This window comes from Hyperolius riggenbachi, chromosome 1 (genome assembly GCF_040937935.1).
Source record: "Hyperolius riggenbachi isolate aHypRig1 chromosome 1, aHypRig1.pri, whole genome shotgun sequence".
In the NCBI taxonomy this organism is placed as follows: domain Eukaryota; kingdom Metazoa; phylum Chordata; class Amphibia; order Anura; family Hyperoliidae; genus Hyperolius; species Hyperolius riggenbachi.
Genome location: NC_090646.1, coordinates 271,188,777 through 271,210,613, shown reverse-complemented (window position 1 = coordinate 271,210,613; position 21,837 = coordinate 271,188,777). Strand labels below are relative to the sequence as shown.

At 41.4% G+C, this 21,837-nt stretch overlaps 1 protein-coding gene and 1 long non-coding RNA gene across 3 annotated transcripts in view; one reads left to right on the top strand and one right to left on the bottom strand.

Annotated features, from left to right (window-relative positions):
* FRAS1 (Fraser extracellular matrix complex subunit 1) overlaps nucleotides 1-21,837 on the bottom strand; it is a 730,981-nt gene that overhangs the window by 331,897 nt on the left and 377,247 nt on the right. For both annotated transcript variants that reach the window (XM_068233564.1, XM_068233565.1), the window contains 2 exons: nucleotides 19,900-20,043; nucleotides 7,191-7,331 (listed from right to left, as the gene is read on the bottom strand). In XM_068233564.1, the coding sequence (XP_068089665.1) occupies nucleotides 7,191-7,331; nucleotides 19,900-20,043 (285 nt within the window). The remainder of the gene's footprint in view (nucleotides 1-7,190; nucleotides 7,332-19,899; nucleotides 20,044-21,837) is intronic.
* On the top strand, nucleotides 16,484-18,708 carry LOC137506002 (uncharacterized). The gene is made up of 2 exons (XR_011020456.1): nucleotides 16,484-16,562; nucleotides 18,461-18,708. It is a non-coding gene; the product is annotated as an uncharacterized lncRNA (long non-coding RNA).

Genomic DNA, 21,837 nt, shown 5'->3' with positions numbered 1-21,837 from the left:
GGCATTGAGTCACAACATCCCAGTAAAACTGAGATGTGAAAGTAGGGGTGAAATGAGGGTAGCCATGTAGCTCTGTACTGCATTGAGCAATACAAAACTAGTGGTGGCAGCATAGAGAACAAAAAACAATATTGAGTAGTGCACAGCAGTAAAGTGATCAATATTTTAAATCAGGGCAATATCAATCATTTACACAATTGACTATATATGTGCTCTTAAACACTCAAAAATGTAATTGTATTGTGCGCTGAAATGCATGAAGTGTGAAAAGATACATTAAAAATAATAGGTCTTTTCTATACGATCCACTGTGTGCTCTGAAGCTGTGCAGTGGCATGTGTAGAGGCCCATACACACGTCAGATTTTTTCGAACGACGGGTCGTTTGAACGTCCCGTCGTTCAGTCGTGTGCACGCTAAATCGGGCGTGTGTACAGACTGTCGTTCGGGTGATAAGACTGGTAAGACATTCAAACGACCCATTGTTCGGAAAAATCCGACGTGTGTATGGGCCTTAGGGCTCAATTCACTAAAGCGTAATAACGCTTATCACAGCTGTGATTAGTGCTTTTGCGTGCAATTTCACACGCGTACAGGTTTGCGTGCGATACTAATGACTTTGTGCGCAAAGGCGGGATATCACATGATAAACATCAGTATCACATGGTATCACTGCAGATCATGGGAACGGAATGCAGATCACACATTATAACTGCACACAGCATATCACGCGATCCGCTTAAACTTTGCACGTGATCAGCGTAGAACTAAATGCAATGATGCATGTGTTTATAATAATGATTGCTCCTTAACATTGATCAGATGTTTTTGCCTTTAAAAGCTTTGCTTATCACCACCTGCTTCAGGATGGTTTGTGACTGAGCAAATAAGTGTTGTTGGTTTGTGTGGGTCCCTTATGGTTTTTTTTTTAATTTTAATTAATGTTAATGTTATTGTTATTTCCTTTCCACTTTCATTCACAGATGGAGCCATTTGAGGTTTGGGTGACTGCACCTGAGAAGACGCATGACTCCGCTCACTTCTCCGCAATTGCTGGCTCCTGCCTTTCTCCATGTCTACCCCCCCCCCCCAAAAAAAAAAACCTTTTATGAACACTAAATAGTCCAATTGAAAACAGCAGGAAACTAAATTACACACTGCGCGTAAAGAATATTGCGCGCAATAAATTACACTGTATTGAATTAACTTGCATGTTTCACAGCACCATTGCTGATTTCAGTACTAAACTCTATCTGCTTAATTATCACGTGAATAGCACGCTTATCGCGTGAAACGCAACGCCGTACGCGCAATAAAAATTATCACGCGATCGCTAAACTTTTCACACGCAACACGTGTGCACAATGGCGTGAAACGCTTTAACACGCGATAACTGTGTTATCATGCTTTAGTGAATCGAGCCCATAGCGTGAAAAGAGCCTAACAGTAAAAATAGATGTGGAAAATATTGTTGATATGGTGATATTCTTACAATATGAACTGAATAAGCAATTCCAAACAGACTTCTGTAAGTTTCCTCAGATCACTGTACAGGGAGTGCAGAATTATTAGGCAAGTTGTCTTTTTGAGGAATAATTTTATTATTGAACAACAACCATGTTCTCAATGAACCCAAAAAACTCATTAATATCAAAGCTGAATATTTTTGAAAGTAGTTTTTAGTTTGTTTTTAGTTTTAGCTATTTTAGGGGGAGGGATATCTGTGTGTGCAGGTGACTATTACTGTGCATAATTATTAAGCAACTTAACAAAAAACAAATATATACCCATTTCAATTATTTATTTTTACCAGTGAAATCAATATAACATCTCAACATTCACAAATATGCGTTTCTGACATTCAAAAACAAAACAAAAACAAATCAGTGACCAATATAACCACCTTTATTTGCAAGGACACTCAAAAGCCTGCCATCCATGGATTCTGTCAGTGTTTTGATCTGTTCACCATCAACATTGCGTGCAGCAGCAACCACAGCCTCCCAGACACTGTTCAGAGAGGTGTACTGTTTTCCCTCCTTGTAAATCTCACATTTTATGATGGACCACAGGTTCTCAATGGGGTTCAGATCAGGTGAACAACGAGGCCATGTCATTAGTTTTTCTTCTTTTATACCCTTTCTTGCCAGCCACGCTGTGGAGTACTTGGACGTGTGTGATGGAGCATTGTCCTGCATGAAAATCATGTTTTTCTTGAAGGATGCAGACTTCTTCCTGTACCACTGCTTGAAGAAGGTGTCTTTCAGAAACTGGCAGTAGGACTGGGAGTTGAGCTTGACTCAATCCTCAACCCATAAAGGCCCCACAAGCTCATCTTTGATGATACCAGCCCAAACCAGTACTCCACCTCCACCTTGCTGGCGTCTGAGTTGGACTGGAGCTCTCTGCCCTTTACCAATCCAGCCACGGGCCCATCCATCTGGCCCATCAAGACTCACTCTCATTTCATCAGTCCATAAAACCATAGAAAAATCAGTCTTGAGATATTTTTTGGCCCAGTCTTGACGTTTCAGCTTGTGTGTCTTGTTCAGTGGTGGTCGTCTTTCAGCCTTTCTTACCTTGGCCATGTCTCTGGCCATGTCTTTCTTACCTTGGCCATGCAGCTCTGAAATATGGCCAAACTGGTGGCAAGTGGCATCTTGGCAGTTGCACGCTTGACTTTTCTCAGTTCATGGGCAGTTATTTTGCGCCTTGGTTTTTCCACACACTTCTTGCGACCCTGTTGACTATTTTGAATGAAACGCTTGATTGTTCGATGATCACGCTTCAGAAGCTTTGCAATTTTAAGAGTGCTGCATCTCTTTGCAAGATCTCTCACTATTTTGACTTTTCTGAGCCTGTCAAGTCTTTCTTTAGACCCATTTTACCAAAGGAAAGGAAGTTGCCTAATAATTATGCACACCTGATATAGGGTGTTGATGTCATTAGACCACAACCCTTCTCATTACAGAGATGCACATCACCTAATATGCTTAATTGGTAGTAGGCTTTCGAGCCTATAAAGCTTGGAGTAAGACAACATGCATAAAGAGGATGATGTGGTCAAAATACTCATTTGCCTATAATTCTGCACTCCCTGTACAAATTGAAGTTTTACCAAACGGGGAAACTAAGCACGTCTCAGAAATTCTTTTTATGTACCACTTGCTGTTCTGCTAGCTGTGCCTTGTCACTTACATTGTAACAGATGACATTAAATTAGTGGTAATGGCTGGTGTTTATTTCTTGATGTTCACAATCTTATCTCTACCACTTTGATTTCTTGTCGCCACTCCTCAAAATACATGAATTTCATATAAAGTGATAGCACCTCAAATGAGTGACTTCTCCTTGAAAATCTTCAATTTAGCTGGATAAATATTATCATCACACATCCGCAGTATAGAGGCCTAGCACTGCCATCAGCATGCAGCCGGAGTACAGTCTGGAGCTTTGCCTATAATATCCCTGAGCCTCATTTACACTGAATGTTAATATATTGTTCCCTGTAACCTGTGCTTCTAATTAGACATAGAAAACAAGAAAGTGCTTAGGGAAAAGATGTTAGAGACAGGAGCGTATAAATGAGCCCATTTAGACTGCAGAGTGATTGCTACAGAGGCACAACGCACTGTTTCCATTACAATATGTCAGGTGTGGGTGCCGCTGAGAATATGGCCATGTATCTTAAGAGAGCTGTGTGGTTTGGATACTATTTTTCTAAGGAACATAATAATAACGCTCCAAGATATACAAGACAGCTAGTACTTTCATTCATACAAAGGCTGAAAAGACTGATGCAGTACTATCACAATGAGAAATAAATGTCCTTGCTTCTTGCTGAGTAAGTTACTTTAGCATCATAAAATCTGATTATAGTTTTAATAATAGGCTAAAAACAGAGTAATCACATGCATACTCCCTCATAAACACTGCTAAATACCTGCAAATTGATCAGAATAGCTGCCTGTAATCATTTATTGTACATTTACATTTGACCTGCTATTCATATCATGTATACCAACGTTAATTGCTGAAGGAAAACCTATAGTTTCATAAAACATTATTGAACTAAAGGCCTCCATCCACTGTATATGTTAGGATCTGTAGGATACTTTGCCCCTATTGCTGGTGACACTGTTTACTAAACTGTGAAACTTTCACTGCCCACCAGCAGGTAGTTGTCCTCCATTCTCAAATGGATTCCAGTTACTTGCTTCACCTGCAGGCGCTACCTAATGTATGAACTATGCTGGACTTCCACCTCCTGCCAGCAGATGTCCTTCTACTGTTTCTAGTCCTGTCCTAAGCATACACAACTATCCCCTAAATAAGGATTGGTTTTCCACTCAGCAACTGCCAGAACATTGCATTGAGGACTACTAAACGCTGGTTCTTGTACCAGCCCCTGACCCATTATGCTGATTCCAAGTATTGATTATTTACCTGTCCTTGACCTGCTCCATTCCTGCTGATTTTGTGCTACATCTGGATATCTGTTACACTGGTTCTGAACTGACTTTCTTAAGCCCCTTTGAAGCCCCTCAGTCCCTCACTGTCTCCCTGAGTGGCTCCTGTCCCCCGCAATACAGATCGAAAGCCTTTCTGAGATGCGCTTTATTGTGCATGAACGGCCTGGCCATGCACTCTCCTCGTTCCTCGTCACGCTCCCACAGCTGGGGGTGTTCTTAAATGATAAAGCAGCGAAAAAATTTTGGTCTTTTTGAAGATAATTATACAAAAAAACTTTTGCAAATCAGCCAACCTGCTTATTAAGACCTTGCATCTCAGAAAGTGCTTTATTCAGGTGCACTGACTGTCATGAACAAACCGTGAAAAACGCAATAGCAATCGGTTTTCTGATCGCTGATTGTGATTCATGTTACAATTCAGATTGCACATGTAGGGGCAAAAGCCTAGGCTCTTGCTATTCAAGCTAGAGAACACAGATTCTGTTCAGGAAACCATGTGGGATTTCTTTTCAGGGAAATAGCTTCCCCCACAGCTAATAGCAAAGTGTGAACTCCAACCTGAGAAGAGCCATATGGTAGTACACTTCAGAAAGAAAGCTTCTAGCACAGCAGGACACAAACAACCAGGAGCCAAGAAGTCCTGGCTATATTTCACAGCTGTAGTTTATTATTTTGCCCTTTTAAGAGAGACTGTACTTATGATCTGTATCAAAAGTATATCATTTGATCGCTAGTAACCTAACAGTCATTGTCATCCCTGTTGTATGGGGCTGACACAAGCCTTAGCCCCATTACTTCACTTTTCAGTAATAGAAGGTCACACACTAGTTATGTCTGACATTAATATGATCCATATTCTTTGGGAATTGTGAATTTGCTAGTAATATTTGTGTGCAATGAACATGGTCTGATATATAGAAAGGTCATATATTTGGAATTTAAGTTACCCCCAAATGTAAGGGGTTGATTAATCCCAAGGACATGGGCTATAGCCTGGTTTCTGCCCTCTGAGCAGATCTGTATAAAAGGAAACAGCAATTTCAGCAGGCACCTCCCTTTTTTGTAACATCACGTGGAGCCACCAAGAGGACCGTGAGGCTGGTCTCCATGTAAAAATTCTAAACAAAGGAACTTTCTTGGATTTCCACACAAAGGGCATCTTTCAACCACAATTTTAAGATTAATTTTCTTTGTTTTAATCTTTTATTTTACCTGTGGCTATCATCTGCATAACTGTTACATTTAATAATTCTCTGTATATATTTATTATATTTATTGCATATACAATAAACAACTTAAAGGAATCATCAGGCAAAAAAAATGAGTTTCATTTACCTGAAGCTTCTACCAGCCCCATGCAGCCATCCTGTGCCCTCGTAGTCACTCACTGCTGCTCCAGTCCCCCGCTGCCAGCTAGTTTCGTTTTTGCCGACCTCGGGGTCGGCGGGCCGCATTGCGTACATTTTTACGCATTCCCGCTAGTGCAGGAACATTAACGCATACATTTTTTCGCGTTATCGGTGCAACGTCAAAATTTATTAGCGTTGCACCGCTAATGCGAAAATGTATGCGTTAATGTTCCTGCACTAGCAGGAATGCGTATAAAATGTACGCAATGTGGCCCGCCGACCGTGTACAAGAGATAACGACGCTGGAGACTTGGGCGCAGGATTCAGCTGGTATATGGCTGATCCTGCTGCCGCACAAGTCTGGGCCGTATTAAATACTATTCTCCTACAGGCCGCCATGGATAGTGGGGAATGAAATTATTTGGCTTCCAGCAATTGCTGGAAGCCGAATTATTATGTTTTAAAAGTAACTTCAGCTCCGTCTTCTGATGGCGCTGAAGTTACTCCCTGTGCGCTGCTATAGCCATAATTCCTATTACGGCCTATGGTGGCGCTGGCTGCACCCAAATCTCCTGCGCTGGTTTCAGCGTGTTTGCGCCGACCTCGAGGTGGGCAAAAATGAAACTAGCTGGCAGCGGGGGACTGGAGCAGCAGTGAGTGACTACGAGGGCACAGGATGGCTGCATGGGGCTGGTAGAAGCTCCAGGTAAGTGAAACTCATTTTTTTTTTTTGCCTGACGATTCCTTAAAGGTTATTTTTTTTCAGCTACATACCTGGTTTGAGTACTGCAGAATGAATCCTAGCCTTTCTGAAGATTAACTATCTGAAGTACTGCATTGTTTCAGTAATAATAGTTTGTTAACCCTTTCTTTTCAGCACAGCCTAGCTAGCAGGTTTCCCTTTAAAAGGGATGGTGGCAGCCTTGGACCTGAAATATTGTGTACATAAGTGTTTGCGTTGCTCGCATGCTCCCTCCTGGTCTGTCTGTTTGCATAATCCAGCAGTGAAAAACACCCTTGGTGCATCCGGATGTTTACTGGTTGACTCCCTGGTGTGTGCGTTTTTAGCGATTTGTGCCTGTGAACTTCTGCTTTTTTCTCTGTTTGCCTAATCCAAAAAGTTTCAGCGTATCAATTAAATCCAGGATATTGGATTGTCTGTGTGTTGAAAAATATTGGCATTGAGCAGTCCGGCCACTAGGGGGCCTGTGACACTGACCATTTACATCTCGTTTTTCAAACAAACCTGAAAATATTTCATTATGTGTCACACAAAAAGTTACATTTTAGCTTATTATTACATCTATATTGATGGTTTCATTGATAAGTGTTTCCTTGAGCAATTATCATTTATCTTGACTGAGACACACCTGTACACAATGCATGGGAGTCACCATAATAGCCAGCTGGACACTGCAGGACACATTCGCCACGATGAAACAATCTGCCTTTGGCACAGGATACACATCTGCCGTTGTTGGACGAGCATGTATGGCATGAAGGATCACAAGCTTTAAGAGAAAAAGACAATAAATTTCACACAAACACAAAACACCAGACAACTAAGACTGAAGCAAAGCCTTTCAGATGTACATATAATATGTAACTGTGGTTTTTTTATGTTTTCAGTATTTATCATTTTTTTCTGAGCTTGAATGTGTACTTGGCACTTGCAGTGAGACAGATGGTCATTCCAAGGAACACACAGAGCCGGCCAGACCACTGTAAAACGAGGTCATAACTGTTCAGTCCATTCAGATATAATGTTAGCTAGCTGAGCAAACACCACTTGTTATACAGAGAATTGTCACATTTCAATCTTGTTTAATCTAAACAATGTTCTGTTAATTAGTTCTACTAATCAAAGAGAAAGATGATCCCATATGATGTTTAATTGACGAATTAGCCTGTGAAATATTATTATCTAGAATATTATTACCTGAATGATACTTGTCAAGGTTTAAATTATGTATTTTATGGACAACAGGCTCAATTTATGAAAAGAGGAACAAGCCCAGATGTTCACCATGTTTTTTTTGGGTAGAAAGACATATTTTAATTGCAGGAACCTCCCAGCTATAAATCTGCACCTTATCAATAGAGATGGCCCGAACCTCCGATTTTAGTTCGCGAACCTTCGCCAAACGTTTCGATTAACACAAACTTTCGCGAACCGCAATAGACTTCAATGGGGAGGCGAACTTTGAAAACTACAAACACTTATGCTGGCCACAAAAGTGATGTAAAAGATGTTTCAAGGGGTCTAACACCTGGAGGGGGGCATGGCGGAGTGGGATGGACGCCAAAAGTCCCTGGGAAAAATCCGGATTGGACGCAAAGCAGCGTTTTAAGGGCAGAAATCACATTGAATGCTAAATTGGAGGCCTAAAGTACTTTAAAACATCTTGCATGTGTATACATCAATCAGAGAGTGTAATTAGAGTACTGCTTTACACAGACACACCAAACTCACTGTGTAATGCAACGCAAACAGCTGTTTGCGTAGTGACCTCCGTGCTGGACTGGTGCACACCATGGCGAGATTGCTCACTCACTCACTCAGTGACGTCAGGTAATGTCTGACTGCCTTATCAACTTTCGATGGTTCTTTCTCTACCATTGTTAAAACTTAAATCTATTTTTTAAAATACTTGTTCTGCTTGCTGTTCAGTACCTGCAACGAGAATCTTTTATGGAGGGCAAGTCTGTCATTGTGAGTGACCACGGGTAATGGCCGGGGAATCAGGGTTAGATTCCGGTCCAGAGTGGGAGCCTGAGAACTGGCTACCACCACCACACATCCAAGTAAGGAGCCATTTGCTGTATAAGTAAGGTACTTGCCCTGACCGTGCTTTGCAAACCAGGCATCTGTGGTCAGATGGACCCTTGACCCAGCGCAAGACGAACCAAATCAAAAGCATTTGCCAAGAATGTGTTATGGAGGGAAAGTCTGCCATACATTCAACTGTATGAAACTTTCGATGGTACTTTCTCAGTAGCATGGTGACCATGGGTAATGGCCGGGGAATCCAGGTTCGATTCCGGTCCGGAGTGGGAGCCTAAGAAATGGCTACCACCACCACACATCCAAGGAAGGCAGCAGGCACGCTGTGGGCAAAGGAGCAGGAACGGCTACCACACATCCAAGGAAGGCAGCAGGCATGGCATGCACGTCCCGAGGTTGTGACCAAAAATAACAATACAGGAGGACTTTCGAGGCCCTGCTGTATATAATACTGGTAGACTGTACTACCTGTAACGAGAATCTGTTATGGAGGGCAAGTCTGCCATCCATTCAAGTGAAAGGTATGCACTGACTGCCAGGTATAATACAATGTGCAGTCAAAGATGCAGTGAAAGATATGCAGTGACTGCAAACAGCTGTTTGTGTAGTGACGGCTGTGCTGGATTGGAGCGCACCATGACGAGAGTGCAAGTGATGGCGGCTTTCCAGCCCATATAGTCAGGCTGAGGCAGCTGAATGACAGAACAGTGACTGTCCAGCTCAAATTTTAGTCTGTCCACAATGAAGCAACGGCATTATTATCTTTGGTGTGCCACCCCCCGAGACACTTATATAGGCGGCGGTCATTGCTTCATTGTGATACGCAAGGCCCTTCACCGCGGCAAGGTAACGATCATGAAGGGGAATTGGCAAATGTACATGCCTTTTGTTTTGTTGTTTGAAAAATTAGGCAGGCATGTACACGCACCAGAAAAATTAGTATAGCGGCCGCTGTTAGCACGTAGGTAGGTGGGTGCACTGTGAACAACAGGTAGGTATATGCAGTGAAGGATATTACAATGTGCACCTGTCACACACAGACAGCTACCGGAAAAGGGCACAGTGACACTGCGTGCACTCACGTAGGTAGGTGGGTGCAAAGTGAACAACAGGTAGGTATATGCAGTGATCGGTATTAAAATGTGCACCTGTCACACACAGACAGGTACAGGACAGGTACAGTGACACTGCGTGCGCTCAGCTCACGTAGGTAGGTGGGTGCACTGAAGTGAAGAACAACAGGTAGGTATATGCAGTAATGGGTATTACAATGTGCACCTGTCACACACAGACAGGTGCCGGACAGGCACAGTGACACTGCGTGAGCTCAGCTCACGTAGGTAGGTGGGTGCACTGTGAACAACAGGTAGGTATATGCAGTAATGGGTATTACAATGTGCATCTGTCACACACACAGGGGTCACTGAATGTGCTGGGCCTGGCTGGCAGTGGTACACACAGTAGGAATGTCCAAGGCTGTCTATGCAACACAAGTGTCTGTGGGACACACAAAAAAAAATAGATCACAAGAACAAGATTAGCTCTCAAAAGAGCTGTTGTGGGGTGCTTTTTTAGCAATAAGTATCAGCAAGGAGCAAGCTAAGAAGCCTACAAGAGCCTAACTAAGCTTTCCCTATGAGAGTCTGCTTTCCCTTCTCTAATTAATGCAGGCACACGAGTGAGTGAAAAGCCTGACGCTGCCTGCCACTTATAAGGGGGGAGTGGCTCCAGGAGGGAGTGTAGCCTGATTGGCTACAATGTGCCTGCTGACTGTGATGTAGAGGGTCAAAGTTGACCCCAATGGTGCACTATGGGGGCGAATCGAACTTCCGGTAAAGTTCGCGGTTCTCCGCGATCGCGAACCCTGGAAGTTCGCCTGGAACCGTTCGCCGGCGAACCGTTTGGGCCATCTCTTCTTATCAAAGGAAACGTCTGTCAAATCTAACATTGGCCCTTTTTTGGGCCACTGTGTCTTTTTCTACAGAGACTTTTCAAAGTAAAGATGTATTTGTTATTTTTCATCTTTTTCAAACAAGTTCAGAGCTAAAAAACATAGTCCTAAATGTACTCACTTTATCTCTCCCTTACTTGATCCTTACAATGCCATTTAAAAGACATCAAAATCAAACAGACAGCTTATTTTAAAGCAAATATGTCAGGGATATCGCTGTATGTAATGTCTATATTGTAGAAAAAAGAGAAGAAATGCCGGGCACCTTCCGTCCGTGTTCATTTATTGCAGTGCATGTAAACAGGGTAGCTTGTTGAGAATATATCCATATTTCAAATCATCCGGTGGTGGTGTGGTGGAGGTGGGGGGGGTACCGGGCACCAGTTGGGGCTTGCGACGGCCGTTTCGCGTCTCTCTAGACGCTTGGTCACGCTGCGCTCTAATTGGAGTGTGGATATATTCTCAACAAGCTACCCTGTTTACATGCACTGCAATAAATGAACACGGACGGAAGGTGCCCGGCATTTCTTCTCTTTTTTCTACAATATAGACATTGACTGCATTCTTTCTTCAAGCACAGCCGAGGAGCACACGTCCCAGTAGACCGTTCAAGGGAGCGCCGGTGATTTGGTGAGAACATTGTTTATTTCCCTCAGCCACTCACACTGCTCCACAATCAGCCTAGGGAGTGCCACTCAGACCCCACTCAATCTGATTGAATAGATATCGCTGTATGTAAACTGATCTTGCTGTTTATAGTAAGCCCGTATTCCTCTTCCCCACCTGTGCATTGCTGATTGCGTTTTCAGCAACACACAGTTCTACAAGCCTTTTGGACATCAAACCTGCATAAACCGCGCTGTCTTGTGTTTCTAAACAATCGGAACTGCGACATAGGACTGCTGACAAATTTACACAAACGTACTGAGATTCCCATTCATTATGATGCAACCACATCGGCAAGAATCGTATAGCAATGCAAGTGCCATGCCTTGTGATGACCACCTGCGTTTGCAAGCAGCATGGAAGAGGGCGCTGTAGTCTTTTGAATAAAGAGGCATTGCCACAAGGCTTCACACTAAACCACCAACTGCATGCTATTAGTATTGTCAGCATAGATAAACTGGAATCTGCAATTCACCTATGGATTCCTGTAATCACTAAACTTCCATGGATTGCAGTCATGCACAGCCCCTTCTACTGCAATATGCACAGCCTACACCAATGCAGGAACCACGCAGTTGTCATGTAGGGCAGGAGTTTGAGTCTGCTGTGACATGGTTAAAGCAGACCAGACCCAAGCTCTTGCACGGGACACAATGAAAAGTCAGTATTCCTCATATAGTTGCTTAAGAAACTCACTGCACTGTGGTCTGTGTTTGTTTAGCTAGATAAAAGGGTCCAGTAGCTTTGAAACTACCTGTACAGGAAACATAGCTTAACTCTTTGAGTGCTCCCAGGAAAAACAATACCAAGTTAAATCTTCAGGTGATTGTTTTTTAGAATTTCAATTATGATGATTTTTTTCTCTAAAGGTTAGCAAGCTGTGGCTAATCTTTTAGGGCAGAGGGGAAGTTTTGAGTTTAGATCTACATTCAGCTCAGAGCCTTTGTAACATTGCTGAAATTCTGAGACAAAAATTACTGGCATGTGAAATGTTCTCTAATCTGCTGACAACAAGACGAGGAGTAGGGCACATAGTATCTACATGTATTCCACTCATGTGTATTTATTGGTCACAGCAGTAGAAATATCCTTTAACAACTATATATATATGAATTCCATTTTAGAGGTCAGCTGAAGTGTGTCGGATCATTCTTTTATTTCTAAGTCAAGAACAACCAGCTGTGACCAGCTCTTGCTTAATTCATTTCCCTATTTACTATGGCCTGTAGGATACTGTATGTGCAAACAGATATACCATCTTACAATTTTTATATTTCATATGTTATTTAATTGTATTTAATAGTCTATACAAAAAAAGGCTCTCGTAATTAAGTACGCACTCAACAATTTAAGTAAAGAACATAATGTACAAACTTACATTCATAAGTTTAAATATATTAGGAATAAGTTTTGATAAATTTCAAATAAATAAATAAAATAAAATAGATAAATAAATAAATAAATTACCTCCATGACGCCGACTCCCCAGCCCTTTAAGCACTTTAAAGCATTTATCAGGGTTTGTCCAGATTTCACAATGCAAAAAAGCCCTGTTGTACCAATTTGCATAACTTCTTTTTTCATAGTGCTCGACAAGCTACAGTAATTGCCATAAAAACTGATTAAAAATGCTGATTCATATGCCAGGAAAATGCTGGTAGCCTTTAATGATATCGAAATTACAGCCAGTGGTAATAGGACTCCCCCCAGACCCCATCCCATACTCAGTGACACCTTTTCTCTGCCTAAATATTATCTACCATCTCATAACAGTCATTAGATTCAATTACCAAAAAAACCTTCAATCAAAAAAGAGAAATAAGAGAACAGGGATGTATTCTGCTTTTCTTGCTACTCATCTATCCCTCCATGCACCACTCTGGAATTATACACATTTCAGCCCGGCTTACAAGTTTTTGCTGTCTAAGCAAGTCCTTGGGCAGATTTCTTTAGATGTGCATCTTTCTCGTGTTTGCCAGTGTCAGTGAAAGCTAACAACAACATTTATAACAGAATCAAAACTCTCTATGAAAGCAGCACTCGCTGCCTCTGCAAACCTGAGTGAGCTTCTCCTGTCAGCTCTGCCCATAAAGCACGAAATTAAGTGCTTCCATGAGGCATTATTGTTTTGGCAGCATGCTTCATTCACTCAGCTGATGGACTACACCACAGTATCAAGCAATCAACCGACATGCATTGCCTCCTTTACTGCAGACAAGTGGCTGTGTCAGTTTTCCAGATCTTTTCAGTCTTGAGCTGTGCTGCTTACTGAGCCAAGTAATGGCCATAAGGAAGAGGAAATACTCCCTGTCTCTAATCATTCTTTGCTAGCAAACAAGCTCTTATTTTCTTTAAGAACTTAGCTGTACGTGGTAAATGGCAAGATTTTTATAAGAGTATTTAAAAAACCAATAAATGAGGCAATACATTAAGCAGAAGTCTCAGATACCAGTGAACTGTGCTCAACGCTTACATAATTTCAAATTATGTAGTAATCACATTTTAAGCAAAGTAATCTGTTCTCTCTGTATCTAAAATTGACCTCAGCTTCACCTAATGCAAAGCACCACTTACAGCAAGCTGATGCTCACCTGGTTGTCTAACCTAAATCTTAAAGGTTGCCTATTTCTCGCTTTCCTTTTTTTTTTTCTTATTGTAAAGTTTAAAAATCTAGGGCTGTTCCTCTCTAGTAACTTTCACTGATAACTAATTAGAGCTGATAAAATTTTAAAACATTCGGTACTGAACAGCAGTAGTCGGGAGCGTTTGGGTTTACAAATTGGCTATGCCTAATTAGAACACCAACAGTAGTGTATTTATTGAAAAAAGAAATGTCCCAATAATAAATCTGCATGTGGCATAAATAAGAGAATTCTTAGAATAATACAACTTGAAGGTGAAATCAGAGTCTGATGTTTAAAATGTCTGGGAGGACAATCACTTGTGAGTGAGAAACCCTGATTTATTTAACCTATTTTGGTTCCTGGACGTAGAAACTACGTCCATGAACCATGCGCGCTGCAGCGCGCTCCCGCATCCGATCGCGCGCGTGCACGTGCGCTCCCGGCCAGCGGTTCGTTAGCCAGGCAATCAGTGAATCGGGCTATGGTGCCCGATCACTGATTCCTCTCCCCCGCTGAAAAAGTGACAGCTTCTCTCGGAAGCTTCGCTTTTTCTTGCTGTTCCCTCCCCGATGCGTCACTCTAAGCGTGTGTTACGCTTAGAGCGACGTCATGTAAACAAGCTCATGGTCGCCATCTTGTGGCCAAAAAGTAAAACTACAACAAAAAGTACAAAAAATTTAAATCAACACACAATTACATTAAAAAACTATGGTTTACATCCCACCCTCCCAAAAATACCCAAATAAATTGTTTAATATAAAAAAAACCCATTACAATAAAAAAAACATGTAAATATTTACCTAAGGGTCTAAACTTTTTAAATATCAATGTAAAGATGAAATATTTCTATATTTTTTTATTTTAAACTTGTAAATAGTGATAGATGCAAAACGGAAAAAATGCACCTTTATTTCCAAATAAAATATTGTCGCCATACATTGTGATAGGGACATCATTTTAACGGTGTAATAACCGGGACATATGGGCAAATACAATACGTGAGTTTTAATTATGGAGGCATGTATTATTTTAAAACTATAATGGCTGAAACCTGAGAAATAATTAATTTTTTCCGTTTTTTCTTATTCTTCCTGTTAAAATGCATTTACAGTAAAGTGGCTCTTAGCAAAATGTACCCCCCAAAGAAAGCCTAATTGGTGGCGGAAAAAACAAGATATAGATCAGTTCATTGTGATAAGTAGTGATAAAGTTATAGGCTAATCAATGGGAGGTGAACATTGCTCAAGTGAAAATGACGGAACGCGAATGGGTTAAGTAAATGGGATCCACCAAAGCCTGATCACACATACAGCACGTTTATGGATGTGTATCATGGCTTGAACAACTGACAACCTAAAAAGAAGAGTCGTTTATGATCAAAAGGTTACAACACCATGTGTAAAGAGTTTGGATTCCACCAATCAACGGTTAGATTATACAATGGATGGGAGGAGGCACCCCACAGTGTATATAGCTCTCGCAAGCTATATGAAACAATACGTGGTCTTATATGGTCTTATATACCATAAGGATAAGAAATGTATTATAAAAGATATTTATTGTACTCAAATGATGACGCATTTCATGGTCTTACCAGCTTTTTGAAACATCATAGATATGGAGTGCCTAATATAGCATAGTTGCTAAAGCTCATTGAAGGGTTAATACTATGCAGGAAAGTAATACTTATATGGGAACCTAAATAGTATTTGAAGTATGGTATGCACTTTTATTGCCCCTAGATTAGTATTCAATAAACCTCAACTAAAGCCACCACTTTTTTTTTTTTAGGTGCTGAGTAGGTACCAGTCCAGCTTTGGATTGTCCTGCATGCTGCATTTTTTTGCGTTTTTGCTCTTGTGTTGCTAGCATCCAGTAAAAATCACAAATCGAAATTGTAAATCCTAAGTACGCAACCACGGCCAGGAGCACTCTGCGCATGACATCACGGTAACACCATGTGCACGCGCAGAATGCTCCCGGGCGCGGTTGTTTACTTTAGAATGTACAGTACATCAAGATAGACTGGGCATCTGTCACTTTAAGCGTTTTATTACCCCAGCACCAGTGTTTTCAAGTTTTAACATTTTCTCACTTGTTTATGGATGTACGATGTGGCATGAAGACCTAATAAAACGCTTAAAGTGACAGATGCCCGGTCTATCTTGATGTACTGTATCTTTGCTGGCTGTTTCTGGTTTATGAATCCGGCTGCACGTCCTTTTGTTTACATTGTAATATATCCGCAGTACAGTGGTGCTTGGGGGCGAAGATTGCCTGGTTGCTTACTGTTTATATGGACTTGCATACCTCTCAGCAAGAGTACTGAGTGCCGAGCTGCCACCATATCTTCTAGTGTACTTACATTTAGAATGTGTGCAGCTGGGCAAGCACAGGTGCAATTATGCCCGACCCGTCCGACCAGAAGAGGGTGCCGGAGGACAATTACAGGCAGTGGAAGGGGCAAAATGGAGAATGGGGGGAGCGGTGAGCATCAGGACAGCTCACCATACATGCCTGCTCCCCCCATTTCTCATATTCATTTGGGCTCTGGTATCCCTTAATCTTCTCACCTGGGAGGTGGGTAAACCTGATTCTGTTATGGGTACTGTTTACACTTCACACTACAGTTACAGCTCTTAAACTGAAAATGAGAATGAGAGACTACTGGAAAGTTAAGCGTACCATTCCTACTACACATACAATTAATTATCATGTAAGCACGCATGGTTATTAGTACACTACTCCTCTATTGCATAAGTATAAATAATAACAACATATAAATATAAATAAGGTTAGCATGTGCCCCAGTGAAAATGTATACCAGTGCATACGCCATTGCTGCTCTACAGATATAGTGACCACTATCCTACCAAATCTAGAGCAAACCAATATATCAAGTACTTATTCTTTCATTCTGAAGGCAGAACTGATAAATTTAAAACATTTTCTGTGAGAAACACACTAAGGCAAGTACTTTAGTACAGTAATTGCTTCATCTGTTGGAGGTGCTGTGCTAACGGACAGCGTAATGTTCACCTTTGATAAAACAACACCTATATTTCACAGTAACACCAGCAGAACTATATTACTTTTTAAGTTTAACAGGACCAAGTGAGAAATGGATTTTTAAAGCTAATGGAAGCAATCTGTGTATCACAGGACATTTTATAATACACAGAGCCATTGCCAATTTAATCACTTGACGCTCTAGACAAAATGGTATTTTGAGTTATACATTTTTTCCTTCTTTGAAGTACTTTGTGAATGTTTAACTCTGATAATACTGGAGACAGATGAAAGATGGCAAACTTGTTATTAAAATGTAAGCCTTCTGGGAGATGCAAGCTGTTTACATAAATAAAACTTTACTGACACAGAAGACACAGAAGAAACACTTCACAAAGTATAGTCGTGACTGTAAAAACTGGTCAGTCAATCAAGTGGCTAGAATTCTAACAAAGCGTTTAAGAGTAAAGGCAGTCAAATGCGTTTATATCCCACTGTGAATTAGTGCCATGCTAGTGTATAGCAGTATAAAGAAACATTGTGAAAAAAAATCTAAAACGAGGCTCATAGATGTTGTGCCCAGAAACAATTTTTTGTGCAGTTTTCAGGGTTCTTGTGATTATGTGGTCAACTTTATAGATTACATATAATGTCAGAACACTTTTAAAGTGGCATTGAAAATAAAAATGCAAATGAAGCAGCCATAGCTAAAAGATAAGATGGATTCCCAACAGAGAGAAAGTAAAAAGTGAGATACTTTGAATGTACTTCTGTGGGTAAACCTCACCTATAGAGACAGACACAGCTGCAAATAAACAGTTTTGGAGAGAGGATATGGCACTGCTTAGATTCAATGCTTCAGCACATATTGATACATGGTGCATGTGAATATTCAGACAATATGCTTGCTTACACACAGGCACTTGGCCCAGAAGAAATAGTTTGGCAAAATGATTATCGGCCCCCACCTTCTCAGCACTCACCAACCAACACCTGAATGATATGTATAAGCATATTGTCTGAATATTCACTTGCATCATGTATTAATATGTACTCAAACATTGAGGCAATACATTTAGGCCCTTTTTACACTAGCAGGGTAAACCTGCATTGAGTTACACTAGATGCCACAAAAACAATGAAAGTCTATGGAGACTTTTGCAACAGCATGCTACCCTGTCACTGTACTTTGCCGCAGAATCATGTTTGTAATTTTTTGCGTTGCGGGGGGATGCTGCAACAGCATGGCATCCCCACCGCAATGCAAAAAAAGGCATATAACTGGCCTTAAGGTGAACCTGAACAGTACCATATCCTTTCTCCAAAACGATTTATGAATTTCTGTACCTATGATGCTGAGCAGGATGGGATTTACACCTGAAATACAAATACCATTACTACTCTCCTTCTGTCACTTTTAAAGAGTTTTACTCATTCTTAAACAGGAATAGAAATGGGAATTCTCATTATTATTATTTAGTATTTATATAGCGCCGAAATCTTACGCAGCGCTGTACAGTATATATATATTGTCTTGTTACTAACTGTCCCTCAAAGGAGCTCACAATCTAATCCCTACCACTGTCATATGTCTATATCATGTAGGGCCAATTTAGGGGAGAGCTAATTAACTTATCTGAAGGTTTTTGGCACGTGGGAGGAAACCAGAGTGCCCGGAGGAAACCAACGCAGACACAGGGAGAACATACAAACTCTTTACAGATAGTGCCGTGGTTGGGATTCGAACCAGGGACCCAGCACTGCAAGGCAAGAGCGCTAACCACTACACCACCATGGTGCCCATACATGGAAATGCTGAACAGCAAATAATCAAAAATAAATATCAAAAGTTTCTTCTCCTTACTGCTTAACAATCTTTCCAAAACAAACTTTTTTTTTTTACTGAAAAAAACTGAAGCAAAATGTCACACTTAACTTTTTGTTCCTTTATAGTTTTTGAAAGGCTAAAGAAGGGTTAAAATTGTTCTCAGATTAGGGTTGTTGTTTATAAGTTCAGACTCCACTTTTTATCTTTTCATTTTTTTTTTCTAAGATTTTGAACTATTAGATTATTTTATTAAAGGGAATGTCCAAGCAAAATAAAAAAAATGAGTTTCACTTACCTGGGGCTTCTACCAGCCCCCTGCAGCCATCTTGTGCCCTCGTAGTCGCTCACTGCTGCTCCAGTTCCCCGCTGGCAGCTTGCCGACCTCAGAGGTCGGCGGGACGCATTGCGTACATTTTTACGCATTCCCGCTAGTGCAGGAACATTAATACATACATTTTTACGCATTACTGGTTCAATGCGTAAAAATGTACGCATTGAACCAGTAACGCGTAAAAATGTATGTGTTAATGTTCCTGCACTAGTGGGAATGCGTAAAAATGTACGCAATGCGTCCCGCCGACCTCCGAGGTCTGCAAGCAGCCAGCAGGAGACTGGAGCAGCAGTGAGTGACTACCAGGGCACAGGATGGCTGCATGGGGCTGGTAGAAAGCCCCAGGTAAGTGAAACTCATTTTTTTATTTTGCTTGAACCTTCCCTTTAAACCTACCATACACCATTCAATTTTCAAAGCAATCAACCTGATTTTCTGATCAGATTTTAATTGAAAAAAATAGAATAATCTATCATTTCAAATAAACAGGAACAAAAAACGAATTGATTTCAACGTATATGGGCACCACATACTGATACTTTGGCTTTGTGCAGCAATCATATTTTATTGATCAAACAGACTAACTAGACAGCGCTACTCTTTTTCAGCTTCATCCTTCCATATATGTCCGACAGTCTCCTATTTTAGAGCCCAAGTGTCTTTAGCAAACTATAATATGCCACACAAAGATTTTTCTATCAATGTCAAGCAAACATAAATCAGTTTTTTTCCTCCTGGCACTCTACTTCAGCTTGTGTTGCAACATGTTCTATTAATGGTGTTATTTATTCTTAGGAGATGAAATCAGCTCCTGCACAGACATACTCATTTTTCTCACTGAGGTCATATGAGGCAACTGATAACACAGCTGAGCAACAATTTTACCTGCACAGGTTCCATTTTGTTCATAGAAGCCTTCACCACAGCTGGCTACACAGCGGCCTTCATATTTCGCGTGCTGTCGGTCCTTGCATGTTAAGCAATCATTTTCTAATGGTCCTCGGCACTCTGTGCACGATTCATGGCATGCTAAAAGAAATTAAAATAGTGAAATGAATATATGATAGCTCTATATAGAGGTATGATACTTAAAGAGAACCCGAGGTGTGTTTAAAGAATGTTATCTGCATACAGAGGCTGGATCTGCCTATACAGCACAGCCTCTGTTGCTATCCCAAACCCCACTAAGGTCCCCCTGCACTCTGCAATCCCTCATAAATCACAGCCGTGCTGTGAGGCTGTGTTTACATCTGTAGTGTCAGTCTCAGCTGCTCCCCCGCCTCCTGCATAGCTCAGGTCCCTGCCCCCGTCCCCTCCCTCCAATCAGCAGGGAGGGAAGGGATGCAGGCGGGGACTGGAGTTCTGCAGGAGGCGGGGAGAGCAGCAGACTGACACTATAGAGATAAACACAGCCAGCTCTGACAAGCTGTTTGTCAGCAGCTTGGCTGTGATTTATGAGGGATTGCAGAGTGCAGGGGGAACTTAGGCGGGTTTGGGATAGCAACAGAGGCTGGGCTGTATAGGCAGATCCAGCCTCTGTATGCAGATAATATTCTTCAAACCCACCTCGGGTTCTCTTTAAAGAGGAACTGTAACCAAGGATTAAACTTCATCCCAATCAATAGCTTATACCCCCTTTACCCGAAGCAAGTTATTTTGGTGCGCGGCACTGAGTGCTGTCATAGTAGCAACGCTATGCTGCGCGTCCCATGTAATAGTAATTCAGGGTTCCGGCGATTGCCAGACACCAAATTACATCTCCCTCCGAGTTGCGACAACTGAAAACTTGGTCCGACAGTGAAGCTTTCTCCCAGCTCCTATGCCTGCGACGCCATCAATTCTATTCCGACATGGTGTCAGACCCTTAAGATCAAAGAAATAGCTTATTAATGTTGACGGACACATGCTGCAAGGTTTAACGTGAGCACAAACCCTCCTCCTCGGAAACCCCACCGACTACGCCTAGCACAACACGCGGAGATTACACACACACGCGCGCACACACATGGAAAAGTGCTGGGAGGGATGTGGGTGATCAACATAATAAGATTGGCAAGGGTTAAGTCACTTGCCCACAATGAGCATGCAGATCAGATGCTTTGACTCTGGTCTGCCTCCACTGGCTCCATGCTTGCTGCAGTTGTGTGACTCAACTAAAGCCAAAAGCTCAGCATCATGGTCAGGTAACCAGGATTGCATATAAGGGAATGAAGATTACAGCCTCTGTAGTCCTCTCACTTCAGGTTCCCTTTAAGTTTTGTTTCAGAGAAAAGTGATCTTTAAGCAACCCTTAATACTGAATTACAGATGCTGTTAAGATAATAATCTATGAGCCATTGTAAGCATTTTTAAGAAGATTTAGGGAAGTCTAAGTCAAGTACAATAATATATATTAATTTTAATGTGTGTAAAAAAATAATAATGAAATAAAATGAAACCCAGTTTACAAGTCAAAATAATTGGCCCAACCTTAGGTAACTGTACTACTAAAGTTGGCAGGCCTCAGAAAGAAAGATTTACAAGACAGGAATATGATGTTATCAGCTTGTCCTCAGTTAACTCCCAAGCTAGGTTATCTACCAAACACGCACACTCTTGCCAGCACACATGAGTGAGACAAGCTGGCAAACTTGTGCTTTCTTGTTTGAGAGGTATTAGAGAAATCAAAGTGATGTAGGCCTTTAGTATTTATGACATAATGGCATATGTCTGTGCCTGAAGAAGAGAATCGGAGTTGCTGAAGTGTCATTTATTTCGTCTAAAGGGACTTTTCATGTGTTTTTCCACAACATTGAGAAATGGCTTATTTTCTGCACACAGTGT